The sequence below is a fragment of the Dufourea novaeangliae genome, unplaced genomic scaffold, assembly GCF_001272555.1.
Source record: "Dufourea novaeangliae isolate 0120121106 unplaced genomic scaffold, ASM127255v1 scaffold115, whole genome shotgun sequence".
Classification (NCBI taxonomy): domain Eukaryota; kingdom Metazoa; phylum Arthropoda; class Insecta; order Hymenoptera; family Halictidae; genus Dufourea; species Dufourea novaeangliae.
Genome location: NW_015373998.1, coordinates 1,364,882 through 1,380,908, shown reverse-complemented (window position 1 = coordinate 1,380,908; position 16,027 = coordinate 1,364,882). Strand labels below are relative to the sequence as shown.

The following is a 16,027-nucleotide window of genomic DNA, read 5'->3' as shown; positions in this document are numbered from 1 at the left end:
TGTTAGGAAAGTTCGTAGCGTTTTTAAGGACAGAGTCATAAACATTCTGTATTTTACAATTCAGATAAAAATTTTGATCAAACAATTTTTCGAATACATACTGCAGTAAATAGGAGCTCTGTTTTCGTTCCTTTAATATAATATAGGTTAGGTATAATCCATTGCGGATCAATTTTGCGTTAATGCATCATATAGTATGCAATTTTTTTTCCAGTCAATTTACATTATTGAATTATGTTTTTTTTTCACAATGTGGTTATGAAAGGGAATTTTAAGGTTTGTTTAATAATTCTTTCGTCACTATTTCTTCTTCCACTTGGGTATGTGATATCGTACAAGATAAAAAATATTATGTTTAAAAATCGTATTATTTCACTGCTTGATACTTAATGGTTAATTACAGTTGGGTTACTATACTATCGGTATAGTATTATAAGAATTAAGAAATAATAAATTACTATAATTTAGCAACTGTATTTGTGCAGAATGGTGCGGAGATTTTCGTGGTGCACGGTGGTGGCATTGGTGGTGCTGCTCTTCGTCACAACCGAAGGTCTTCGTGAGCGTAGCACTCAGGTAAGTGCTGATACTCGTAAAAAAAAAATTAATAAAGTATATGAATTCGGTTACGAGCAGAATATCAATTACGTCTTAATCGACGAAGAATGTTTCTTGGTATCATTTCTGTTGCAGTATACCGATAAAAGTATAATTAATATTAACTAAACTTTATGTATCAATTTTATTATGCAACATTATATTACATTCACATTACTTTTTGATAATATATAATACAATTTTATAATGTCATCTGAACATTAAAAATTCGTTATTTGATAGTGTTATGAGAAGTGGTAGTTTATTTTATTTTCATGTATAGTAAGATACGACTCAATATATTATAGTTAACTAAGTGATCATCTATTTTTCAATTTAATTATATAGTACATTTCAAAAGTATCAATATGTTGTATAATGATGAGTCAGAATTAAAAAAGTTTCGATGCTCCACTTTCTTCTGTTATCATCTGGTATTTATCTGCACGCAAGTAAATTACAAATTGCCGTTGCAGTACCTATTTCAACGGAACTCTATGGCCGTTAGTGCAATAGTGCCTTCAGTTGTAGGTACATTCATATTGTTGCAGAAAACAAAATTGTTTCGCTGAGTTATCGTATCGATAGTTATCAACACTTTTAATAGTGAAGTAAGAATTTCAAATATTCAAAGTTCATTATACTATTTACTCGGCGCAGTATTTGTTTACTTTCTAAACTCTAAAATATTTCATATCATTTCTTCGAAAATATAGTTATTTATCTGTTTTCAACAGTATCTCTGATAAGTTGTCAAATTCAACAAAATTTCTCCAAATTAAGTAGCTAAGGACGGATCAGTGTGGTATATAATATCTGTAAAAATATCAAGAACAAATCCCTAACTCTTTCTTCCTTATAAATTACAATTCAAGAGTATATCAATTCTGTGTCAAGGATATCGCGTCGCGTTTAGCACAGAAGTGGCGTAAATTTTTCCTTCGTTCCTTTTCGCGAAGGCTGCCGAGTCACTGGAACGGACTAATCCTTACAATTTGAACAGTTTCTGTAATCGAACGTGCATGCACTTAATTAAGGACCGGGGAAGGAAGTAATTTCCCAAGATGGTCCACGACGCTAACGGTTCTTCGAAAGAGAAGCCCATACGGGATTTATAATCGAAAACATTGATGCGTTTTTCCACTTCCTGTTGTTGAATCATATATTAAACGGCTTGTCGTTTTATATAAATCTTTGACGCATATAGTTAAACGATCCGTATCTAGTGATGGGTCCATGAGCAAACTTTTAAATATTGTTAAATTGTTGAAGTGATAAATAGATGAAAGGCAAATGAAAAAAACTAATGGAAATAAATAATAGGAAAGGAACAATAATTAGATTACTCACAAAATAAGGACGTGACGTTCATCGTCCATTTCTCCATAGAAAGTATCTCGATCGGTTGAAACAACTTTCCATAAAATTAGTGTTAATGACGCTGCAATTTTTTCTCGACTATCGTCGGAATAAGATATCAATCTCCTCTGCGTGTTTGACAGCGATTTCGTGGTAATTTAGAGTCGTCGATTGAATCAGCATCGCGAATGCATTTTCCATTCATTTGGTCTAGATCATGGTGTATCTATTGGAACCGTTCAAGTAATTTAGATTTGTAGCCGTTTGGAGATTGTGTGCCAGTAAATTGTACATTTTATTGTTGCCACGTTATCAGATCTTTCTGATGGAAATTTCGTTCAAAACAAAGAGTTCGGACGAGGTCTACAAGGAGAATGTAGAAAGTAGTACTATTCTAGTTTACGAAGCAGAAGTTACCATTACTTTGCTGCTCTATCTCTTTTGATTATTGAATTCTTATTGTGATTGTTCAACTATTCTGTGTAAGTGAACAATATTATACTGAAGGAATAATTTCAATTACTTTTTCAATATGAATTTAAATTACGTTATGGCAAGGTTAGCTGAATTGAATTATGAAGTCTTGCGTTAGTCACGACATTTACTATACGTTTCTCCAACACAAGATCACTGTTTGTGTTATCAGAAGCTCCTTCTAAGAAACAAATCGTTCTCTACAGGAGACTACAAGGTAGTTGCAGAGTTCGAAGAATTCATACAGTCTGATAATTCCAATTTTTATAAAAATAGAATGTATTGGATGATATCATGTTCGAAGAAAGCTATTAATCGTCACGGTGCACGTTTCAATCAAATAAAAAATATTTTTTTTTAAATAAGCGTGTCTATTTTGATCTATAGAAACTGCAATTTTATATGGTACAACCTTATACGTACGAACTGTGATCAAAGAGTACAGTGAATGTTCTTGCAGCGCACTATGAGAAGGCAGGGACCTTCGATACTAAAATCAAATCATTTAACCTTCATAACAATAATAAATTTCAATTTATTTGGTTGCAGTCAGTCAGTTTTGAGCTACGGTATTACAAGGACACGTTAACATAGAACATTTCTTTCTAAGTTCATAATTTCCAAGATTCCAAAGTCATTTACGTTTTTTCCATCACTTCTGACCAGACAGAAATTGCAGACGTGATATGCGTGCAAAGAAAATATCTTTATTCCACGAATTAAAATTCAACGAATTTCATAATTTATGCCACAAAGACGTTTTTTTTAGAGGATCGGTATACTCTTCGCGAACCACCTGTATTGTGCACCGAGAAATGCTAACAGGTCCAGCTGTAACCATTAAGCAGGGTGGGGCGGGTCTGCAGGCATTTTTTAACTTTCCAAATTGGTATCCAATAAACCTTGGCCTACTTTCGCGATGTAACCCTTCAAGATTGTGTATATATTCGCGACACGATTACAGTGTATACAATTTAAGTATTTTGAAACGACAAGTGACATTATCCAGGTCTGAGTTAGGTAAAAAAAAAAAATAAAGCCATCTTTTAGATTTTCGAGGATCGGTATACATTTCATCAACCGGCTTCCGAATAAATTAATGTCACGAAAGGTCCAAATGTAACCATTAAACAGGATAGGGCAGGTTGTAGTCATTTTTTAACCCTTTCTTTCGGTATGAAATAATCCTTGACCTCCTTTCGCGATGCTACCCTTTAACGCAGCGCAAATATTCGCCGCGCGATGACATTATAAATAATCAAATTACCTTGAAACGACAAGGTAACATTTTCCATGTACACACGGTAGCAATTATCTATATAGAAGCTGAATTATAGTTCTCGAAATAACAGAGAATGTTGTCGAATGCTTGTGGTATTATTAAACGACAGAATTAGGTCTTGTTAATTTTACTTGTACAATCGAGGGATGAAGGTGTTACGACGCAACGTAGTAAGATATAAATACGGTTGTATCGATCTATTTGATACGACGACCAAGGGGGTAATCACGTATTCATCCTTGACGTAAAAATAACCGGTTCGAACAATGTAAGACGAGATGATTTAATATAGGAGACGATTTAAATTTAAATTAGATTTTTAGCAGTTCTCCTAGCAAACATACGATCTCGTAGGATCAGAAATGAATGAACCATAGAATGTAGAAAGTAGTACCTACTGTTCCAGCTTACATAACAGCTACAATATTTATGTATAATCTACTGGTGTATCAGTGACTGGTATCTATTGCAATTTCCTTTTTGGGTACGGTGAAACCTTCGTTATAATGAAAATTTATTCCTTTTTCTGCTAGTGTTATGCTTTTTCACCAATTGTTTCTGAATTTCGATCAACACTCTGCCATAGAAATTTAATTCTCGTTTGAGGTTGAAGTGAATTTGCAGTAACGTTTAGTAGCTGCAATTATTCCATGAATTTCCAGTTGTATAGTTGTGTAACTTCATATCCATTTCTGCTCGGATACCGAAAACATTAATTCGTAATTATACTAATAAGTAATCCACTATTTCTTTTTCAGAAACTAGTAACGTAGTTTAAATTTAAAACATCTTTCTACCATTTTCTTCTTACAAAGTGAATTCTGATTTCCTCGAAATTATTGAATAAAAAGTAGTGGATTACTGATTGGTACACCCAATAACTTCAGTTCTATTTGTATTTATTCTCTAATCATTTTGCTACAATTGCAATTCTTTTAACAGTTTTTAAATACTTCGTTATACAAATAAAATTGCCTCAGTACACAAGTTATTAATGTACTCAAGCATAAAACGTTGCGTTTGCATTCAATCTCCGTTGTAGTACGCTCGTATTCGTCAACGCATGCAAATTTCCGCTCGCAAGAAAATCGAAAAGAGAAAATATCGCTGGAAGAAGACGACGATGGACAATGTCCAGCTCGTAAATCGATTTCACGATGCCATCTGTAATGCAATCGGGATGAGGATCTCGAACGTTGCCCGTCGATTCGTTTCGCCGCAAAGGTTATCGAAACGTGTTCGCCTCGTTAAAAATCATCGACGAGCGGATCCTTTCATATTCTGCAAGTCATAAACGTCGGTTTTAGCCACGTGTCGACGATTGGAAAGTGTTGATCGTAAATAGAAGTAACAGGAATCGAATGTTACGCCAGATGCATTTCTGTCGCGTGTTGCTCAGGTGTTTCCCCGTACTACTCGTAGAGGAAATGGCATTCTATTTAGTAGAGCATTTATCCCTTTCGTTCCCAAATTAACAAATCATCGAAAATACTTTTTTTTTTGTTTGTCTATATTGCATGATACATAAATGATTCACATGAATATTTTAACATTTTGAAAGCGTTTAATGTTATTTTCCATTCGTTTGCCACTTAACAGGTTCCTTTACTTTTTACAATTATTAATTTATTATACATAATAAAACCCACTTTTTACTTTATAAGATTTTATTATATTTCTAACAATGGTCTACCCTTGAGTTCCAGCAAATGAAAGAAACAAAGGACAATAATGTCTTATTTTACCGTTAAGCTTTTAAATGCATATTAAAATACGAATTTTTTTTACACGCAAAAAAAAAAGATTTATGTAAAAACAGAATCGGTTGTATGTGTCGTGTCATCTATGTATACGAACTTAGAAGAAACTATAATATACTCATAGAAATGACAAAATACATGATAGTAATATTTTATTTCGTAATTTCAAATACATAGCTATGGAGCTACAATGAGAACGAAAGGGTTAAGACAAATCGGACGACATATCGGTGCATCGATAGCGATTCTTTCTGTGGATCGAAGTTTCTTCATCACCTGAACATATTTCCTGCCATTTTATGGCCAATCAGCCCGGCTTGAGGTACTAACTAACGTTTCTTCGATCATTTAACCGTGTTGCGTTGATTGTGAGTAATGGTTCAGAGATACCTTAATTGCTTTCTGCATCAGATGTTTCGAATTTCGGTAGTATTCTTCTTATAATTGAATTCTCCGATTGTTTTATTTTATATGAAGCTGCTGATAGATACTACTCTCCAAAAATTCTTCAGAGTGATTATTTACATTCAACATCGATATATTTAGTGCCCACTTTCTTTTATAATCACTTCCCTATTCTTATTTGTCTTTTGTGGTTACTGAATTGCACAGTCGTTCGTAAATATCGGAAGTATCTTCATGCGTGCAATGTGGTTCCCTATGTACATATTTTATTGCATCATGTGATTGTGTTTACATTAGCCGAGTCTATAAAACCGAAAATTATGCTACAGGTTTCAGAGAACTTCCGAAGCCGTTAATATGGTAATAATTAGTTATATTTTCACCTAATTGTAGGAGTATAAATGCAACATTAGTGAACGAAGAGATTCTTGAAGATCTATGCGAGCTTATTAAAATATTTCCAGTTTACTGCTGGGGTTGACTCTGCATCACAAATATTTTAAAAAGGTTCTGTTTACCACAATCAATGTTCGAGTATATATAAAATGAATTTTAGGCTATTAATAATTTTCTTGAATATTTACAAGGCTTGGTAATGCATTATATATAGATGCTGTTGGACTACCCAACGTTCACCAATTTTGACTTCCTGTATTCTAGGGTAAGAAGCATAATACCACTTGAAACGGTTTACGTGACCAGGGCCGAAAAATCCCAGGCTTTGCAAACTCTTGGCCTTAAAGCCCCTAAAATTGTCATTCTTTTAACCTAAGTCTGTACTTCAACCAACACCGCCACTCTAAGGGTACCGACAAAGTTCCTGAATTTTCTCTCCAAAAGTCAGAAGCAAACTGCTACTCGAACAGTAAACATAGTGTCTACTTATTAGAATCCAATAATGCGGTAGAAAATTCTCTAGAAGTTCCTTGATTTGCAAAGCCAATAATACCCTGCTATCAATTTCTTCAATTACCTATTGATATTGACACTGTTCCATTACCGATTTTTTAAGTTACCTAATAAAAACTCTATAAATCCTCGTATCTCCTTTAATTTCTTCAAAACCGTTTATAGATTCTCTGATATCACATCAAAATCCAATATTTTCCTCAAACTGTCGTTAAGAATCTTGCAGATTCCATTTTTGATCCATTGAACGATTTAAACTACCGTACAGAATTACTGGAAACGGCATTCTGCTCCGTAACAAGCGTGGACCCGCCTTCACGTACAATCCAGTCCGCAAGTGTATCGTATTTTCAAGTGTCTCGATAGCAGATAGCCGATAGACACAGATGGAAAACGTATGCGGGGCGAATGAAAGAAAGAAAGAGAGAGAAAGAGAGCGCACGGTTCGCGTGGACCACGCCTAGTCGTGCGCCGGTCTCCCGTGGCAAACAATCTAACGGGTGGCTATAAATTTCACGGTTTTCCAGCCGCGCTAGATATTTTCCGTTGACGGACGATGGAGAATTGCGACTGCCGTGTGATGGAATCGCGGGCTGGGTGCGGGACTGGACACGAATCGGGTCGACACGGTTCAACCGGACACGATTATGCGTGTTATTGAATGGTAACATTAAAACGTGTAAAAGTGTCGGAAAACTGCTAATAACGATTATCCACGTTTCCGTTTGAAATCCAGCGTACTTGGTTCGTAACAAATCGCAGCCTAATCGTCGAAAGTCTTTTGAGGTTAAAGCAGCGCCGGATTAAGGAAGGGGCTACGGGAGGCTATAAACCTGTGCCCCACTTTCTAGGGGAACCCTGATCTAAGCCTTTTATTTATGTCAAAAAATAATTGAATAAAATTTTGTTTACCGTTTCCTTTTTGAAATAATTGGAAATTCTACTAAATGTAGAAATACATCGGATGAAAGTTGTTAAAATATAACGTAACTTTGTTCGTTATGATTAAATGTTATTTAATTTGACTTAAGAAATAATATAAAAGGAATACATTTCAATTTTTGACGATTTATGTATTTTATTGTATCTTTTGTACCTTACTAAACAGATTTTTTTTTTATAAAATCTTTCAAAGAATTAAGAAAAATTCGGATGATTTATCAAGAAGTCCTTATTATCGTTTGTTTTAGTGAGTATCTTCAACTAGAGTTTTCATGAAATCTTACAAAACTTTCTATTATAGGTATAGTAATTGTGTATTACCTGCAGACAAATACTAACCTTTGTACAAGCCATTCGTATAATTCATGTTATGCATACTTTATTCTTCTTAGAATCGTTTTTAATTGTTACAGTTGTCTTACTTCCTTTAACTCACCCGTTATATACAGTTCAAGTATCGCCAGTTTATTAAGCTTCATACAACGTTGAGAACGTATTCTGCAGGATAATCTGTTCTGTATTTTGATACGGTATCTATGTATCGTCGCATACATACACCTTTTATTCGTGAAAACGAGCGACAAGTCGGTTTCGAGTGGCACCGTTTCCACTCGTAATTATCCTAGCAACGGATATTTAATTCGATATGAACCGATACGTGACGGTTTTTTTGGCTGAGAAATTTCACGGCTGGTAATTTATATAGAGGTGATTTTGATCCATTGAAAATTGGAATGCGGTTGCAATTGGGTCAATTAATTGTATAATTTTCGTGGGCGTTTCGATTTCGTAACGTTCATCTCATTCCGTTTAGCTAACTTCTGCACATCCGAAAATGGTTGCTCAGGATTCTCTGACATTTCGTGAAATCGGTGGCAATCAGCCGAAAATAAACGATGATTGACTTTCGTGTCGGCAAGAAGTATTTATAATCTTTTTAAATGGTTAGTTAATGGAGAATACGGTATCTTTTTCAGCGAAAATCTAGGCCATCATAAGATATTCGATATCATGTTTGTTTTCATTCGTTTGATCGATTATTGTCGTGTTTCTTCTTAGGCACGTTGAATTCATAATACTTGATAGGGGAAATTTTAGGTACAGGTGCAATAGCCATGCATTAGATTGATTAGTTTTTCAATCAAAATGAATTTGTTTTCTGCATTTATTATGATTTTAATACTGTCATCGTAAGTACAATAAATTAGGAGAGATGTTAAACAGTAGACAAGTGTCAAATAACTAGTACGTAATAGAAGAAAAAGGAAACATTATTAATTATACAATAGTTTAACATATTTTTCTAGTGCTGGTGCACAATAATATTTAAATAAGTATCCTATATGAAATGGTATTTTGCATTTGTATTTGATAGAAACTAAATTTAATTATCCTGTTTTATCAATGATTTTTTTTACGTATAGGTATGATAAATTTGAAAATAAAATCACATGTAGTCGTATTTTGTATTCCGATTAAAAAATATAGAACCTTGCTGCACCAGGAATATTATTCTAAGTGACTTCGGTCCATTTTGGACAAGGTCCTTTTAAATTGGTGAGCGGTCAACAAGTTTTTTTCGTGTTTACGATGGAATTTTTTTTTATGAAGAATATATGTTATGTGAGGATTAACATTTATAAACGGCCGATGATTACTTCATTGTCGATGACGTATTCTTTATTTCAGCTACTGTTGTGTATAATGTGTTTCGTTTGGTATGACATATAATTGGCTCTTTTAGTGATAAAGATAAGAGCAAATATAGAAAAGTACTTGAATATAAAAGAAATAAAATGTTACGGTCTTCCAAATACCATTTTCAACTTCTTTTTTTAAATTTTGCTACTTAATTAAAAGTATTTACTAAAAAAAAGTATTATTCTGAATTTAATTTATTTTAGCACATTATGTTCCTTTATTAGCGGATTAAGATTATAAAACGTATTTGTGAATGTTGTTTTTAGAAACTGTTTTCTTATTAATTGGGTTTCTTAAAACAATAGTCATATAGTCACAGTCTATATTTCTAATTCTCAGGTTTCTAATAAATTAATATTTGCGACTTAGTGACTAGTATTTTCAGTTGATCGCTAAATAAAAGTAATAACAATTGCTATAAATCACCTATGCTGTGTATTCAACATACTACTCCCCTTATATTTATTAAAAAAATGAGTAGCAACAAATCGATTAAATTTACAAAATTTCAAAAGAATTAAAAAGGTTTTCGTTTAATACAAATTTAAAATCTCTTGCAACGTGTCGCTTTCGTACTGGAACCATCAATCCACTGAGCGATTACGGTACCCTAAAAAATGCATCTCATTGCTCAATTTCAGATACATTAAGCAATACCTCGAAGATTGAGTGTCATAACGTTCTGCGGTAGCAGCTACGAATTGACTAAGAACATAATTTTCAAATTAACTTGATCATCGTTTAAGAAACGAAGGATTAACGCAAACTAGAAAGTCTCGCGCTATTCGTATCACGAATATGTGGGACTTTCAAGTGCATTTCAACTGGTAAATCGAAAACCTGCGGTCGAGGCGAGTCGAGGGGTTCGTTCGGTAAACACGCGAGCGACGAGTCGCGAAATATTAATGGTTTTCCTGACCGTTCGCTCGTTGGCCAGTGTTTGAGCAGCGACGTAAAATGTCGGGGCGATCTCGTTGAAAGTTAACGCACATCATCCATGATCCTTAATCTAAATTACACATCTATTACAGGCGTTGCTTCCCGTGTTACGGCACTTCGTATTCCTTGCTCGGTTTTGCGTAACCCAATCGCAACCAGCGAAGGAGAAGCGGCAGGATGAGGTCAGCGGATTTCATTTCGTCAACGACGACGCGATTTTAATACTGTAGAACATCCGTTATCCGGATGTCTTGATTGGTTGCAACACGTAGCATCTTCGAGTAGATGGGTAGACTGAAACGAAACTACTTCGAGCTGCACACCCTGTAACAGTTTCTTCTATTGTTTCGTTGACTCGTGACGGAGGTATCGTTGATAGTGGTGGGCCCGCGGAGAAACAGTTTCAAACGTTTGGAAACTCTTATTCTTCGAATACTAATATGTATGTCCATATATTTTCCCATAAGCAATTGTTGTTTTTATGATAATTGAAACAGTGTAGGTTCCAATAAGTGATCTCTCATGAACACTGGACGTTTGAATAGTTCACGCAGAGTTTGACCTCGGCGAGGCATTCAAATTGAGTTTTTTGTTTTATTGGCCCATTGATTCTGAGTCTACTATATCGATGTCACTATTATCGACTATAGTTGTTGGGCTTCGTGAATTTGTTAAGTTTTCTTCAAGTTAGGGATATTCTCAATTAGAATATTCAGATCTTTAAAATGTGGATTTGATGAGTTTCATGTCTCCAGACATTTGATTTTACATAATTTCAAAGACAATATACATTTTTCAAATTCTTTAAAAACTTCAGAATATTAATTTGTTCAAATATTTTTCCCTTAACATATGTTCTTGTGATAATTAAGATAGTATAGGTTCCTATAGGTGGTCTTTTAAATGTTAGAGAAAGATCCACGTTATTTCACAAGGAAGAAATCTTTCATTAGAGATTGGCCTAGGATTCTTGGAAACTGGGTTGCAAGGATCAAGAGATTGAGGATCCTTGGCCTTCTCCAAGGAAATCTTCCACCTAAACATTCACATTATGAAGTTGTTTTTATTAAACTTATTATTATTCATTTATATAAAATTGTTTACTCTGGTAAGAATTCTGTCAAGCTTCAAACAAAATCAAAAGTTCATTGAACTTCACTAATTACGTATATTTATTTAACAATTAAAGAACGGAACTTAAGAAAATACTATAGCTTATGGTCAGATGCGATCGCAGTACAAAGATGGGAACTATGAGTTCGTGTTGTTAAAGTCACAGTTAAGGTCCTTTTTATGAAAAGTAGTGTGGTCTGCGGGATTCTCAGCCAATACAAGCCGAACACAGTTAGCCTTTTGTTCGTCGTAAGAACACGACTGCGAAACCTTGAATAATGTGAAAGTCAAACAATTAGGGGCACGCGCTTTGTTATGATGATTCGCGGTTAGCTAAATTAACATTATGTGCAAAATACTTTATGGCGAAAGTTGCCACGTTTTGTGGTCCGTCACATCATTTCTTAATCGTAGAATCGCAAATTTATCGCACATATTTTAAACCAATTTCGTGTATTGTGAATAATAGTATGCAGGCAGGTAGACTGCCAGAAATTAATCGACAATGCTTTTACGAAATGTTGAAATATACAGGGTGTCTCGTAAAGTGTAGTACTGTCGAGCAGGGTGTAATTCTATGTATGAAAAAATAAATCGTAAATGAGAAATAAAATTTTGTACGGCGTACATTTTTAATATAGACTTTCTCGAAAATATAGTCTTATTTCAAAGAATCTTTTTCTTCATTTTCGATTTATTTTTTCTTAGAGAATCACAATCTACTCGATAGTATGACACCTTGCGAGCAGTTCTAGATAAATATCTATTCTCTTTTAGATTGAAATGCAGTGTAAGTTTTGTATTCAGTTTATTAGAAAAATCTTTAGTTCATTAGTATTAATCGGTTCACTAACAGGCATATGACAGAAATTGAACTTTATAAAGCGAATTTGTATTCAAAATTATACTATAAATCTATTATTTGATCTTCACACTTTTATTTAAAATAATTTCTATTAAACATATTTTCATATATTTACATTCATTGAATCTGCTTTCTGTTTCTTTTTAATTTACACAACTATCCACCCTTAATCAAACCTCCCTGTGATAACAAAAGAAACATACGGTACTAGAAATATACAGGGTTTAACAAAAACGTTGCAGGTCCCTAAAAGGGAACAAGTTTTTCCTTAGCAAAAATGTTATCCGAGATATTGTTTGTGAGATATTGACGAAAAACCCCGACCAATCAGAGCGCGAGTCTGTCGGCCGAGTTCTACCTCGGATAACATTTTTGCTCAGGAAAAACTTGTTCCAAATCGCCTCACGAGTTTCCCGTTTGAGAGACGTACAACATTTTTGTTACACCCTCTATATTGCAGCATTCGAATATTAAACATGTTAACATTTAGATTCCTTTCAGTATTGGTATCAGAAGAATGACCTAAAACGGATATTTATTGCAAAAATGTCATATTTTAAAATGAGTGTGGTTACGAAACATTTTATCAATCACATTGCTATAAAGATTGTACCCTCTATCTAAATTTGCTGATGATACAATAAATATTTCCAGTCTTCTAGCTTCAATTTTACTTCTTAATTTATTCACGTACAATGTTCATCGGCCAGTCTCGTTATGTAATTCGCCGTTAGAAAGAATTAAAGTCCAGTTATGCATTAAGGATCCTCCACGCTCGGTCGCACATCAAACAACTTCGCGGTGTTGCGTAAGAAAAAATTCTTTTTATTTTTCTATTCTTTCGAACCTTGGGCATAAATGTGGTACATCGTCGACGACGAAGCTACCGATTACGCAACGGGCATCTCGGTTATTAATCTGGAACAGTTTTTGCGAGGCTAACGAAGCTTCGCAACATCCCGTTATTAGGCGTCCAACTCGATGCATGTGATTAAAACGGCGGTTAAACAGGGTCCCGGAGCATCGATCCGGGGATTTACGGATGGTCTTGCGGAATAAGGTGCTCGGTGCAAGGTCGCCTACTCTTACCGCTGGACTTCTAGTATTCTTATCAGTCTCATCGATAGGATACGAGTATCCTTGATCGATTACGCGTCGAGTAAGGAATAGAAACTGGAACATGCCGGGAATTTATGAATAAATGTTTTTCTGGGTTGATATGGTGGTTTCTCGGTCATACATCGATCGTTGTTATCTAACGCAGTGCGAAGATCGGTTTTTGTGTCAGTTTGAGTAATATTGCTCGATCATGGTAACGGGGTTTTGCATTAATACGTTGAATGCCAGTTTTTTACTCTTGGAACAGTAACTTCATGATCAAATAGGTTTGTTTAGGTCTTTGTTATCAACTCACTGACGACCATAAGCATAACAATACCCTCTTGACGATTAGCCACCGATGCTGTAGGCGTAATGATTTTTCGACATTTTAACATATGTTAGCGTGAAGGTGTTTTAATCCTTTCGTTCCGGTGGAGTTGGTCCCCAGTATGCAGGCACTGTACGCGGCAGTTGAGTGGCGAGACTACACTTTCGCGCAAATAGTATAACATCTGCTTCATTAACAATGCTTCATTATTTGTAAGCTATGACGAGTATACTTGACAAAAGTAGGACAAATGTGTTTCCTGTAAAATGGAAATAAATTCTAAAAAAATGTAAAATTACTAATGCGACTTGAGCGCCATTTAGTGTCAAGAAAAAGTCACTGACTTATCAAACAGCCCAGTTACATATACTACTGTATACTTTTTTTTTCAAGTGATTATTTTTCTTTGTATGTATTCTGTTTCTTTTATCCTAAAATAATCTAAAATGTGTTACAATTACGAATATGTTTTTTGTTTTATCTAAATTTTACTTTACATAGTAAATGCAAATTTTTTTTAATGGCGAATGTACCCTTCGTATTGAGAATAATTAATCTTTATTGATGTGTTATACATTTACGTCTTCCGAGATCGTCTAGCTAGGTAATTGTCCGTCAACAAATTTTCTCTTACATAATCATGGTCGTTACAGAGTAAAATGGAGTTTGTTAATCCTCCACGAGCATTGCACTACATCATAAACACACATTGATTCAGATGTAAATCGTGCAAAAAGGAACGAAGTCAGGAAACGTACACCTTTTTTCTTCTTTAGTGTGCATTTATTCACAATGCTATTATCTACTTCTCTAGAACAACTGGCTGGAAAAAACTGTATGTTGCGTATAACAACGTTTTTGTTTGCTAGAACTCTTATTCAGCACAACACATTCAAGCGTGACACTGAAGTAATCACATTTATTAATAGTGGAATTCGTTAATTAGTTCAGCGAGTCTAACGATGTAGCTTTAGATTACGAATTACAGTTATCGTAATGATGTATCGCGATACATTTCTCGATGGTTTATGTTACTTGTTCGTCGATTGCATAAGAAAATCACCGTGCGCATTCTTTTTTACCTGACTGCTTCTTTCACACGTTCTCGCCCTAACTTCACATTAGTAGAGCTGCAGTGGGTTAGTGGGTAAGAAAAAGATGGAATTCGAGTGATTCTGCTTTATGTACACCGATGTCGAAATTGCATAAAAATTTTCGTATACAAGTTCTTCCCTCGATTTATTATACTCTTGCCATTTCTGTTACATAATATAATTGTAATGGACACTTTGTTTTATTCAGTTTGAATGCGTTGAATAATGTTTTCTTGTATGATGCTGTCATAGAATTTTTAATTTTGTTTCCAATTTTGGATCCCGTTTTCGAATGACGTTTTCTAGAAACTTTTACTTTGATACAAAAGAAACACATGCTATTTTCCTACTTTAGTATAGAATTGACTTAAATATTCCACGTATTTAACATATATTACATTTAATCTGTCAACTATGGGTTTTTTTTACTATAAATACTCATGTAGATATGATTAAATACGAATTCAGTGAATATAACCAAGATTTTACGGCAACAACCGTAAATGCAAGCTAGTTCTTACTACGACAGATATTACGAACAAAATTAAATCCAAGAATCGTGAAGTGCATAAATAAGAAAACCAGAAGTCACAGAATGTAGAATACCAATGACGAATCAATTCTCTCTCCTCCGGGTAACAGGTATTAAAATTCATTTAAAAATCAACCAAAATGTAGCAACTAAGTATATTTCAGTAATATTAATTAATCTATAATTTCAAAGTGAATTTCATACACGACTCCATAATACGATAATTGTTTCATTTCAAGAAAAGGAAAGTATTTAATAGCAACAAGTTAGTTAACCGTTAATGAACATCACCAGCAATCGCACATAAACAGCAATTAATATGAAATTAAGAGGAACATACTTAAAGAAAGAAGATAATATGCTACAGGAAAAGAAACTTCATTTATTAAAATCGATAAAAGCTTCTTCCATTACCGAAGAATTCCAACTACCAATTATAAATATACTATAATGCAGACATTATATGTAGACATTATATGTAGACATTATAATGTAGACATTATAGACATTATACAGGTGTACAGATTTCAACTTCTGGGAAGGTAAACCTTTCCTGTCTCATCGAGTATGGAAGGAGTAGTGTAGACAGCCGCCAAGATTGGACGGTCGCTGGGCACGTTCAGGTT

The 16,027-nt window shown here is 34.3% G+C and overlaps 1 protein-coding gene across 1 annotated transcript in view; it reads left to right on the top strand.

The window, feature by feature from the left end:
- Positions 1-486: 486 nt before the first annotated feature.
- LOC107188080 (mucin-17-like) overlaps positions 487-16,027 on the top strand; it is a 67,550-nt gene continuing 52,009 nt past the window's right edge. The window contains 1 exon segment of the mRNA XM_015576324.1: positions 487-576. Coding sequence (XP_015431810.1) covers positions 487-576 — 90 coding nt within the window.